At 40.4% G+C, this 12,903-nt stretch overlaps 1 protein-coding gene across 1 annotated transcript; it reads right to left on the bottom strand.

Moving 5' to 3' along the window:
• Positions 1-876: 876 nt before the first annotated feature.
• On the bottom strand, positions 877-10,843 carry LOC149815378 (transcription factor BHLH42-like). The gene is made up of 9 exons (XM_089988924.1): positions 10,717-10,843; positions 7,999-8,259; positions 4,623-4,719; positions 4,478-4,492; positions 4,310-4,366; positions 3,009-3,534; positions 2,384-2,808; positions 1,641-2,111; positions 877-1,209 (listed from the first exon to the last, which is right to left on the bottom strand). The coding sequence occupies exons 1-9, from the start codon at positions 10,830-10,832 to the stop codon at positions 1,129-1,131; spliced, it is 2,049 nt and encodes a 682-aa protein (XP_089845050.1). The 5' UTR covers positions 10,833-10,843; the 3' UTR covers positions 877-1,128.
• Positions 10,844-12,903: the final 2,060 nt, after the last annotated feature.

The following is a 12,903-nucleotide window of genomic DNA, read 5'->3' as shown; positions in this document are numbered from 1 at the left end:
ACAAAAAAGTGTGATTTATATTGTAAACAACAAAACGTTTCACGAGCACATCAAACATATCAAAATGAATTGTCACTATGTACGAGAAAAGTATCTAAATGACAATATTGATCAGTCTACGTTAGAGTGCCAATTAACAGATTTCTTCACCAAGCCTCTCTCAGTTCTTAGATTCCACTTCCTTTTAGGCAAACTTTGGGTCATTATACCATATGTTTGAGGGGGAGTGTTCAAAAAAAAAAATATACATATGTGTATTATATATATTATTTTATCTTTATCTCTTATTGTAATTTTGGCTCTCATCTCTTGTATAAAAATAGGGGATATCCCCCTCATTTTATGGTATGCTTCATACTTGAACATCAATAAAATAAAATTTTTATATTTAGAGTCTTCTTTCTGTGTGCCATTGTGGGTTTTGATAGTGTAAGCTTTGTGGCCCACTTTTGTGCTTGTTCATTTGGTACTTATTGGTGGAAATTCTTGTTCGCATTTGAAGACTATCATTTCCTTACATAAACAACTTAAAGTGGGGAATAGTACATTTTTTTTATAATGAGATGAAACTGAAGTTTTGGATGTAGTCGTGGATGGCCTGGAGCTGAACTTTCTCTTTGAGAATATTAAATGTCTATTCCCAAAAGGATGCATATACTTATTTTTGTTGGCATATCCCCTCAGATCTTTTTAGTTATTGCTGATGTGCAAACTTCCTACAACTGTCAAACAGCATTTTTTTTTCCAGAAGATTGTGTATGTTCTTTAACCAGCTGCTAATATGTTTTTCTGCATTGGTTTTGAGATGAAACATGTCAAAGGCATGCTGACTAAAGTTGTTCCTGTCCTTCCTAGTTTGTTTTGGAGGGTTGGACATTTTTATTTTTTATTGAACTGTACATTATTTTAACTGCAATTGTTACAAGTCAGCCATCAAGATAGCCTCTTGTCAGAGGAACACATTGAGGGAGCTAAATCTTTTTTACAATGGGATCCGGAAGAAATGGTTGTTTCCTTGGCATAGTAGTTAGACATAGATATGGCGAACATGATCGCTGTATGCAAACCAATTAACTCAGCAGTGTGATCAGTTTATTCTCACGCATTCCGCCCAGTTAATCTGGTTTCTCAGCAAGGGGAGAAGATATGGTGAATGGACTGCTTCACGTCAGTGATGCTAATCTTTTTTCCGCTAGGCCCTTCTTTAACCTGCATCCCCAAATTGGAACATGTAAGAAAGTATCTTCATTAGTTCCATGTGTGTGGAGTACGTGTGTGCATGCACACGTCTGTGTGTGTGTTTCAATTCATTCTGAATTGCAATCTTATGGGGTAACTTTGTATGAATTTATTGCTGCTGAGTTTGCTTGAAGTCAGCATGCCTCCATTGAAAATACAGAAATCCAGAACTTGAAAGCGCATTCAGTATTTTGAGGATTACCATTGTATGTCAGACATTACCTAATAGTTTTTTTAGATTATAACTGTAATAATTTATGCTTATCTAATTGGTCTGAATTAAACTCATGGTCGTGGTTTTCCCAAAGTTCATTTTAATTACCTAGTTTTCAGTCTAGTTGCTGTTTATTTTTTAAATGGTTAGGAGAGAGATGCATGTGATGCAAATGTTTTTTATGTACCTTGGCTCGAATTTCCGCAACAAAAATACCATTTGCTGATGAATATTGAACAGACTGAGCTTCCAAACGGAGCTCACTCAATGCTTGCATGGTCTCTAGCAATAGCCCATCTTTGTGTGGGCACTGCAACTCAAGCAGAGCATCACTCTCAATTATAGAAACCTGCACAATTGTGATGGGTCCCCCAGTTGCCTTGGTCTTTGCTGCTCCATCTCCTTCCAATATTCTTAGCTTTCTCTTATCTAAGATTGGAGCTTTACTTTTCTCACTTTGACCATGAATATTGCTGGTTGTGATATTGCTGTTTGCTTGAGCTGTTCCGTCTTTGGTGTTGTATGTTTTGTGTGTCTCTAGTCCTTTTGCTCTCAGATCCGCTTCCATCTGTCTGTTACGTGATTCAAGGTCCTGTATACGCCTTCTGAGTTGCTTTACATACTCTATTGTGTCACCTAGGATTGAAGCCTTATCCATCTGCAAGATGGTTTGAGGAAGAGTGACATGAGTTGGTCTCTCAAAACACATAATCAAGATAAAATTGTGCAGAGCTATAATCTGGGATATTATCCGATCTATGTTTCCCTATTGCTAGTCAAGTTTTTTAACTATTATGCCAGATGCATTAAGTTGTTGTATTGATGGACTGCAGCAATAACTACTGCGCGAGATGCACTAAGTATTGTATTGATGAACTGCAGTTGTTGATAAGGAAACAAATGCTTGAGCAATGACATGGTCATGCAAACCTTGGTCACAAAAGGAACTAGTGAGCGCAAGATTATAAATCTTTCATTCAGTTTTTCCCTTCTCTTCCGCTCAGCCAACACATGGTTTGCGCCGAGCTCGTCTTGAGGTGTACCCTTTCTAAATCTGCTGCTCCCACTGTCTCCATCCCTTGCTTTAGGAGAATTCTCATCCCTATACTTGTTATGGAGGAAAGGGACACTAAACAGGACATACTTCAACAGCCACTGTGAACCTTCTTCCATTGACACCTGCAGGGCATCATCCGAGCTGCCACTCCATGCAGAAAATGCAGAATGCTGTGACGGGTGCAGATAAGCAATTAGAGGGGGGTCCATCCATCGACTCGGATTGTGCTGCAATATAGTTGACACGGTCTGGGAATAGTGAGCATCTTCTTGTCTCAAATCTTGTATCTGTGGTGCTCCTGCAGTTTGATCAATGAAAATAAACATCATGAATTTGATCAGTTTGATCTTATGGGAGTGGATGTCATACATAGTTTCATGCCAGACTGCAGGACTTTGTTAATCCTATTGGAAGGTTCTATTCCTTTTAGTTATAGGCTAGTTAGATGTTACAGAAGGGCATAGAAGAACTTAATTGTATGGTTTAGCTGGTCTATACCTGAATTTGGCATGCCATTACTAATCTCATCCTGTAAAAGCGGCCAAGTATGACCTTCGTCTGGCAGGAAGCAACTGCCCTTTTGCTGTGTGGTGGGATTGCTAACTGCAATTAGCTGAATTTCTGAATCTAAATGGTTTGAGCAGTCTTCCGGCGATCCGATCCGTATATCTGCAGACATCTCCAATTGCATTAGCTCGCTGGGTGGCTCTACCATTTCCACAGGGGGAGCTACCGGCATTGCCGTCTCTACATCATTGGGTTTGCTGCGGCTGTCTGTGTCTGCTTCCGAATCGGAATCGACATCATCATCAGCTTCTGCATCTGATTGCTGTAGATCATGGACATGGAATTGTGGGCTAAGTGCAGGTGGAGGCATGTGGTGGTGCCCTGCTGCGGGAAGTTGTTTCCTTTCGGTTGCTGTAGCAGGTTTGGAGGTGGAATGCTCAGAACATACTGGTTTGGATTGGTTATCATCAACAAAGAAGCTTTTAGCATGGTTAACGATGCTTAGATCCTCCTGAATCTGTTTCAGGAAAAAAAAAGAGTGAGTGCTTGAAACGGTTTGAATTGCCTTGTTCATCTTTATTGTTCTCGTGGCAGACTGATCCTACCTGGTCATTGCGGGAGCACACAAAAATGGTCATTCAGGTATACCTTGTATTCATAGGAACTAAGATCAAGGTTGGTCAAATACGTCATTAGCTTATACATCGTCATTGGTTAATGTAGTTTCGAGATGTTTAACTTGGGCCGAGTACTTACTACTTAGCAAAGTATCTTGGTTCAGGCCATTGGGAATTTGGGAGGGCACGTGACAGCAACTAAGGCAGGATGGGGCTCATTCATTAACACGTGGCAGCAACCTTGAAGGCTGTAGGCTCACCCCTCAGCCATTTGGGAAAGTAGGGGTTGGTAATTTTTCTAATGTTGGTAGCTTTCCTAACGCTTGAGCTACTTATAGAGGCCAAAAGTATCGGTCCCATTAACCAAGCTGATCCAGTCCAGCATATACTTGTCTACTAGAATGCCTTGTGAATTGGATCAAACCTCAGTTTGATGTTTGGTGGTGAAGGAATTTGTAAATCCCGAACCTGAGTATTGAACTGTTGTTCTCTGATCTTGACTTTTCATGGAGAGAGAGAAAGAGAGCCGAAAGAAACATTTACTAAGGTAGGGGATCAACAAAGAGTTGAGCCCGCAAGCAAACAACAGAAGCATAAAGGCAAAACAGAGAAAAAAAAACACAGAGATCAGCCGGGCTCTTGAAGAAGAAGAGAGAGAAAAAGAGAGAGTCATACCCTTTCTGTGGCGCCTAGTTCGACAACGCCATCCATGGCAGGAATGCACAAAACGGTCTGCATAACAGTTCACGATCACAGATTATGATGATGCTACGATCTTTTTTAACCTTTCTTTTTTAATCATAAAAAAACAGAAAAAAAAGGGTGGTGGTATGAGTGATTTACCTGAATGCGTGCGCTCTGACAGAGGAAGAGAAATGGACAGTAAGAGGAGAGAGTAAAAATATAAGAATCACCGATTAATTTAATAAAAGTGATGGTAAGCAACCGTGATATTGATAGGAAATGTAAATCGAGTTGGGGTGGTTACCTTTGCTAGGATGGCTCGGGAGAACACCTTGCTGTCAACTTCGTGGGCGCCTGTGAGCCATACGTGCTGCCTCCTTGCCAGTGCCTTTCCTGGCAGCCTATACAGCAATATATCATCAGAATCAGTTTTTGCACCGAATCTTTTTTTTTCTCAAAATGATGATACTGAATCAAATCCTAGTGAATCAACCTTTTTTATTTTTTTTGAATTTTTAAAAGTTAGAAAATGATAAAAAAATTCAAAAGAATTCAAGAACATTTGTGAAAATACAGAAAGTTCATTCAAATTCTAAATATGCATTTAGTGCTTATACAATCAAGTAGCCAATAAATAATATAATTATCGCAAAAATTAAAAAGTAAAAGCAAACCGATTCGGGATTCAATTTAATTTTGACAACATTAATAAACATACGTTTTTATGTTAATCTTTTTATTTTTCCCAAATACCCCCCCCCCCCCCCCCCCCCCCCCCCAAAATGCACCTCATTCACTGAATTTATTGTCTTAAAACCCCAGTATCCCCTTTTGCCCAACAAAGAGTACATTTAGCTTCGGCTTACAGACACCTGCAAGTTTTGAACTCGTGACATACTATCAACTTGGTGACATTCACGAGTCACCCTTATGGATGAGAAGCACTTAGAGACCTACGCCACCGAGGGGACCATGTAATTGGGCAGAGTCAAAACAACTCAAGGGACACAAACAGTCAGAGACCTACTGCTCTCCTTGTTTTCATGTACGTACAGATTGGAACTGCATGTTCGTCCTAAAAGCCAGAGCAGCTGAAGTGACACGTGGGATAAAGTGAATTGATCCTGGCAAACTTATTTAGGTCGTATAAGTTTTGCCTAAGAAACGGGTATAGCCCCTAGAAGAGAGGGAAATATTTTGTGTTGTGATTCTTGAATTTTCTTAAGATTTTGTGATTGCAAATTTACCATCACAACACTTTCTCAAAGTTGGTGAAACATGAGAAAAGCACAAGTTGTGATATATAGTGATTGCCAACTGTGGCTTCTACTTTATCAGTTGTGATTGTTCATTCAAACAAACATGGTTTTTTTTTTTTGGCCCCGTGCCCTTCTTGCATGCGTGTGCATTTGCTGCGAGCATGCTCGTCTTTGCTAGTGACAAAATTTTTAAAACAGGAAAAATGATGGTAGATACCATCACAAACATTGAATTGTTTATTTTTCTCTTATTTTTATCAGTAAAATACAGGTAAAAAAGTAATTTAAACAAAAAACATTTATGAAAAAACAAAAAAAAGTAATCTAAAAAAATATTTTATAAAAAAAACAAATTTTTTTTTTTGATGCTATTTACTATCTTAAATGACAGGCAAAATATCGTTGCTTTGCAGTTAAGAAAGAAGCACAATCTAAAGGCAACTTGTGAATGTCACCAAGTTGACTGACCATTAATGTTACAAAACCTGTGGGTTGTGTCCCTTGCCACAGGGTGGAAGTAGGGTGTACCCTCTCTCCCCTCCCCTGTGGGCAGAGGGAACCTCAAGGGTCTTACTAATCAGAGGGTAAACAATGTGCAGTTGGTGATGAGGGTGGGAGGTTTCCTTGCCCTAGCAAAAAAAATAAAAATCACATTGTACTTCTCCATTTTCTGTTGGGCCTCACAACTGACAGGCTGTACCGTAGAGATGGAGGGTAGTCAGGTGCCATGGCACATTCAAAAGTGTGAAATGTGATTGCACCTGATCCGCCCTCCAAGTGATGGCAGATCAGGTGCAATCATATTTCACACTTTAGTGCGCCTCTGCCCTTGATCTTCCCTTTCATCTTCTGTTGCCCCCCACAGTATCCTAAAGATGAAGCAGTCAGGTGCAGCGGCACACTCAAAGCATGCAATGTGATTACACTTGATCTTCCCTCTCCCCAAGCCTAAGGCCAAGTAAGCAATCCTTGGGGTATCACCATGAGAAGCCATTGATTCCCCGTTTTCCCTAGGTTTTCTTATTTGGTACTCATCATTTTTTCCCTACTCGACAATCACAACACAGTGACGTCAATCCTGTGTCAAAGATGAATCAATCGAGTTTTCAGCACAACGATTTTGCGAGATATTTTAGGGCAACAAGCAGTCTCAATTGCCACCTACAAATGGTCTGCATTGGGGGTGGGCTTTTGGCCAGCCCATGGCCCGGCCTATTGACCCAACGGGCCAATGTGAAGCGGGGCCCAGCCCAAACCCATTTATTTTCCTTTATTTTATATGATACAACACAAAAACCTAATTCTTAATTAGTGCAACTAATTAGGTAAATAACAATAATTAACAAATAGCAAGTTCTCATGCAACTAATTAGGTAAATAGTAATAGTTATTTATTATGTAATAGTTAATTTTTAATTTTTTTATTTTATTAAAAAAATTAATAAATAACTCAGGCCCATCTAACGGGCCCGATAGCCCACAGGCCAGCCCATGTATGTAACAGGCAGGGTTTCGGCCCGGTACCTAAGGGGTCCGGGCCTAAAATAATGCCCCCAACAAACCCAGCCCAAGGTGGGCTAGGTCGGCTTGGCCCATCAGGCGGCCAGCCTGTTGCCCACCCCTAGCTAGTCCACATGGAGATGAGCAAGGACTTCCTCAACTCTAATTGGTACAGATCATTTCAACTTGACATGGGTTCTACAATACAACACTTCACTAAAAAAAAATCCTGCCATTTTTTTCCTTCCAGATCCACCATCTCAAGATTTGTAACCACTTCCCAGAATGTTGGAGAGAGGGTGGACCAAGAGCAGCAAGGTTCTAAAATCAGTTTTTTGGGAGAATGAAGGACATGCGAAAAATCGCTTGGGTGAAGCAACAAGACCAGAATATGTGGATGGTTACTTCTTCATCACAGACGCACAACGGGCATCGATTTGCAAGATGGAATTCCCAACTTTTTTAGTAGATCCTGAGTGAGTAGCAACCATTGATTTTAAAAGGTCTTTCTATACTTTTTGAAATCTCGGATGAAAGCATTTAGGATGGGAAGACTTTCCAACTTCACAAAATATGGCTCAGGATATATAATAAGAGACTTTGGAAGTAAGAGGACCCATTATTGTCCTGCAGTTTTTGATTTGTTGATGTTATGGTGGTGTCGATTTCTGAGAATAGCAGACGTGCAACATTTATTGTTACCATTTCCTCAAATAAGTAAGGTATGATAAGGTGACTGGTCGGTGGGGGTAAACCGCATTTTTCCCATGTTAAAATTTGGCTACTTGGCCTACAGAAAAACTTGATGAGAATTTGTTGAGTAGCATGAAAAAGGTATCAAGTTTCAATTTTTAGGTACTCAAGCCATTGCAGTCACACTTTAAAGAGTAAGAAGAAGAAGATGGTGATGATGTCACTTACCCCATACCAGGAGGAAAGGAGAAAGAGATGCACATTAGGTAGAACCACTCAGACTCGGCGAGGTCCTCTGGAGTCAAGGCCGCACAGGGCCTCCTTGATGGTTGGTTCGATTCATCGGCCGAGAGCGACTCGTAAAGCTCTCTAAGTTGCTGGCTCCTTTGCAAGCACACCTCCTCAGTGCTCACCTCCATGGGCTGAAGTTGAACCGTCTTCCTTGTCTTTATTGCACCATTGTAGTATCCATCACACCAGACGAGCACCCTGATCACCACCAACACCAAGTTATGAAAAAAATGGCTAAATTCTCAATGGGAGTAACTAGATTTGATGTTAATGATGATGATCATGACAAGTTCTTTCTGTATCTTAAGGAGTAAGCTTAATTAGTTAGCTGACATGAATGCACCCAATTCGCATTGAAGCTGTCAAGGCAAAAAATACCATGGTAGGGGCGACTTGTGAACACCACCAGGTTGGTGAGACATCACAAGTTCCAAAACCCATGGGCAGCATTCCTCGCAGCAAGTGAGAAGCTGGGTGTACTCCCTGGTAGGCACGGGGACCTCAAGGAGTTGAGATCAAGGGAGCCGTTAAGTGCCATAGCCAATTACATGACAGCATTGTATGGGGCCCACAGTTACAGAGTGTGCAGACACACACCTACCCACACACACAAAATGCTGTCATGTGATTGGTTATGGCACTTAATCATAGCATGTAGGCGCGCTCCCTCCCTGGATTCCTGCTCGGACCTCAAGGATTTTACCCAATGTTGTCAGTATCGGTATTGGCCAACTATTTAGGTGATCGGCGATACTCAAGTGAATCAGAATGCGACACATGTTAAAGCCATTAAAATAATATTAAAAAATAATTTTAAGTATTTTTTTATATTTATTAAAAAATAACCGATTCAGGGGTGAATCATATCGATTTTCTGCTGATACGAGATGTATTAGCAGATACGATGCTGCTGACAACATTGGTTTTACCAACCTGAGTCCAGCCAATGAGCGGTTGGTGATGGGGAAATTTTTCCTTGAACTATAAAAAAAACAAAAAACAAAACCAAATCAAAGTTGGGTATCATTTAAGCACAAAGCTCTGAGACCAAGAGCAACCTAACAGGCACGATACCGCGAGATCCATAAGGAAATGGGTTTTAAGCTCCACATAGAGAAGAAAAAAAAGCACAACTACAACCATAGAGTTTTTTTTTTTTCATATTTAACCTGGAGAAACTCTGAGCCTGGCCTGAAGAAGCTGGGGCAGGACAAAGCCAGGGCTAGTACCCTCAACCCCAGGGCCTATGCAGGATTCTGCTTACAACCATAGAGTTTATATATATGCATATTAGAAAAAGTGCATTGCATTGGCAAGTCGTCATATTGCACCTCACACAGTTCACCTACTGGAAGAAAAGAGGGGGGCAAAACACAAAAGTGGAACAGCCTCTATCCTGAAAACCGAGCTGGGATATATCTAAACTTTGACGCAGCTTCCAGATTTATCCATCCCTAAAAGGTCGCTATACAGCTAATTTATATGAGTTTAAGAGAACATAAGTATAGTAGCTAAGCTATCAATAAGCATACCTACTTCTAAGTTTAACAGAACATGTGTATAGTAGCTAAGCTATATCAACAAGCATACAAGAATAGATAAATTCTCACTCAACGGCAGGAAACCAGATAAGTTGCCAAATTGCTTATAAAATGTCATTAACAACCTTGTAAAACTAGGGGTGTCAACGGGTTGGGTTGGTTCGGACCCAGGTGAAACCAGACTCAAAACAGATTTGAGATGATGGTACCAGGTCCAGACCCGGGTCTAATCGGACCCACCATAAGAGAATCCATACCCGGATGCTATAAGAATTACATGAACCAGTCCCAGATCATACCCGGTAAAATAATAATTTTTTATCATTTTTACATTGAAAATTTGCGGATCTTAATAAGAACTCGGGTCGGTTATAAAATTTCACAAAACATACCCAGCTCCATGTATTAATTGGACCCTTTGGGAAAAACCCAAATTCTAATCGTGCGGGAATTCTTATTTATCACCAAACCCCTGACCTATAGGGTTTGGTATGGGTCAGGTCGGGTCTGGGTCAAACCCGATCCGTTGACACCCCTATGTAAAACCAAAACCCTCTGAACTATAAGGAAAACAATAATTAAGAAACCTTTCTCAAATCAGTACTAACCGAGCTATAACCCATAGTAGACATTTATTTGAGAGAGAGAGAGAGAGAGAGAGAGAGAGAGAGAGAGAGAGAGCACCAAAATGAGAAAAATTAAGCAATCGAGCACTAAGATTTACGACATAGATCTAACGCTATCAACAATGCTATAGATGGGAACCACAGTGAAAATAGAAAATCGTCTGCCATCTGCCGAATCACAGTGATAGGCTCCATCAACAGATGAATTGCTGCAAGCAGCCATGATTTTTTCTTGACATAAATTGCATAGAAGCAATAGAAAAGCAAGCCATCCAGAGCCAAAACTACCATCAAGTTTTAAAGTTGGCCACGGCTTAGACATATATGAATGAAAACAAACCCTGGATTTTTTTTTTTCCATGAGGAATGGGGAAACCACCCCCCGAGTAAGAGACCTGGTCGTGCTGGTCAGTGCCTGCCAACCTACGGTTTGCTTCTCCGGCGGCGTAAAACCGTTCGTTTCTCCGGTGACATAAAACGGTACTCACCCTTGCCGTGGGCACACTTGCCAAAACACACTGTAAGTCCACTGGAGGCTTTGAACCGCTGCTTGCAGTTGCCGCTGCAACCTCGTCCCCGGCGAGATTGCTTCGTTGATGGCCATGGGATCGAACCAAGTCCGAGTTCGACAGATGGTGGACCGCTTTGATTTAAGCACCCCACGTTTGGGATGTAAGGAGAGACTACCCTTAATGTCACTCTAAACTACAAAAGTACCATCGGTACCACATAACCAAAACCAATTTCCACGACATGTATTGGTCGATTTTGGTAAACAATAGCTGCTAAGAAAAAAAAAAAAAAGATTACGGTGTTCAAAAGAGGGTTGCTGTTGCAAACTTTTGATTGAACAGGGGCAATTTGGTCTACTGAGTTTTAATTGCCCACGTGTCGCCGGCTTTGTTTGTGCAGCACTTTTTAGGAAAGTAGACGATGGGGATTGGGCTGCCCTACACTACAGATGGGGGAACTCCGTGGGGGAAAGGTTGGCTTCTGACTGGCCGGTCTACCTGCCGGTTCTTCTTACCTGCTTGCTCACCCTCACGTGTTCAGAGAGTCTCTCAGAGCATACTGGTAGGTTTGATTGAGCCGTGCCGCTACCACCAGCACAGACCAACCAGTCGTAACATCGTGATAATGATGACGAGTTCTTGGAAACGAGTAGGGGTGTCAACAGGTTGGGTTTGGTTCGGACACACGTAGACCAGATTTTCGGGTAGGGTATGGTATTAGGTTCAGATACTGTAAAAAAAACCCATACCGGAACCCGATAAAACTACATGAACCAAACCCGGATCATACCCTGTAAAATCATATTTTTTTATCATGTTTACATTAAAAAAATTGTGGGTCTTAATCAGAACTCAGATTAGGTTCATGTCTGGTGTAAAATTTCATAAACTATACCCATACCCAGGTTCATGTGTTAATCGGACCTTCTCATCTGGGCCCGGGTCTTCTTATTTGTCACCATACCCAGGTCTTATAGGGTTTGGTTCCAGTTGGGTTTGGGTAAACCGGACCCATTGACACCGTGATAAATATTGCAAGAAATTACCTGAAAGTTTAAAACGGTATTTTTTTGCGAGAATTTAAAAATGTGACAAATATAACGATATTTACCATTTTAGCAGATATTTATCGTGATTTTTTAAATTTTTAAACGTATTATATTTATATTTTCTTATGAAAATGATTTTTTAGTACTTTTAATTTAATTTTTATTGCCAAGATTTTTCTGAAAAGAAATACAAGATTTTATAAAAAATTTCAAAATCTCCCAAGTTTTTGACTCCAGAGATTTTGCCGTTTTTAACTTTTGTCAGTATGGCCCCAAGGGCCGATTTGCAACGGTTGGTGAAAAGGTAGGGATGGATTTGAAAAATATCATAAGGCAGGGGACGTTTTTGCAAATCTGCTATAAGGCAGTGACCAATTTGCAAAAAAACCCTAAATTATAACAATAACTATAAACAAGTATACTTGGACACTGGCGAATCGATATCATTTGGTAATGGTAAAGTCCGTTAGTGTTGGATCTAATGAGGCGGCTGGATGGTTAAATTGCACTATCATTAGAATGGGTTTGGACTCAAGTTCTTTGGATATGTCCCTCATATTTCGGATGAACAACACTCAAAACTCCCTTAAATCAAGGGTTGAAAACGGGCATGGTTAGGGCTGGTAAAAGAACCCGGCAGCTCGCCTTAGTGATCAGTTTGAGCAGCTGGTTTAGCTTAAACGATTAGAAACTGAACACAAGGTGTTTGGCTGGGCTCGGGAGAGATCATATAAATAAGAAAATATATTTTAAGTGTAATATATAAATAAAAAGAATGCATAAACTATATATACAAAGAAAAAAATGCATGAAAAATATATACATAAAATATAAACTATTAAGTGTAATATATTAAAATATATATTTTAAGTAAAATATATAAAAAATATATATTAAAATGTTTTTACATGAGATAGCTAGTGTTTGATTCATCTCATTCAGAGACAAGCAGATCTTGAGCTCGGCTCGGCTAAACACGATCACAAGCTCAATTAACTGGGAAATGAGCCAAGTCTGAACATGTCCTTTGCGGTTTGTTTGGCTCGGTAGCTCAGGGTTCCCAAACAACCCAACCCAATCACCAGGATATTTGACCCCAGCCTGCCCCAAAGTA

Source organism: Nuphar pumila, chromosome 15 (assembly GCF_984573655.1).
Source record: "Nuphar pumila chromosome 15, dmNupPumi1.hap1.1, whole genome shotgun sequence".
NCBI lineage: Eukaryota > Viridiplantae > Streptophyta > Magnoliopsida > Nymphaeales > Nymphaeaceae > Nuphar > Nuphar pumila.
Note: the sequence above shows the minus strand (reverse complement) of the source record. Positions and strands in the feature narration are given on the sequence as shown.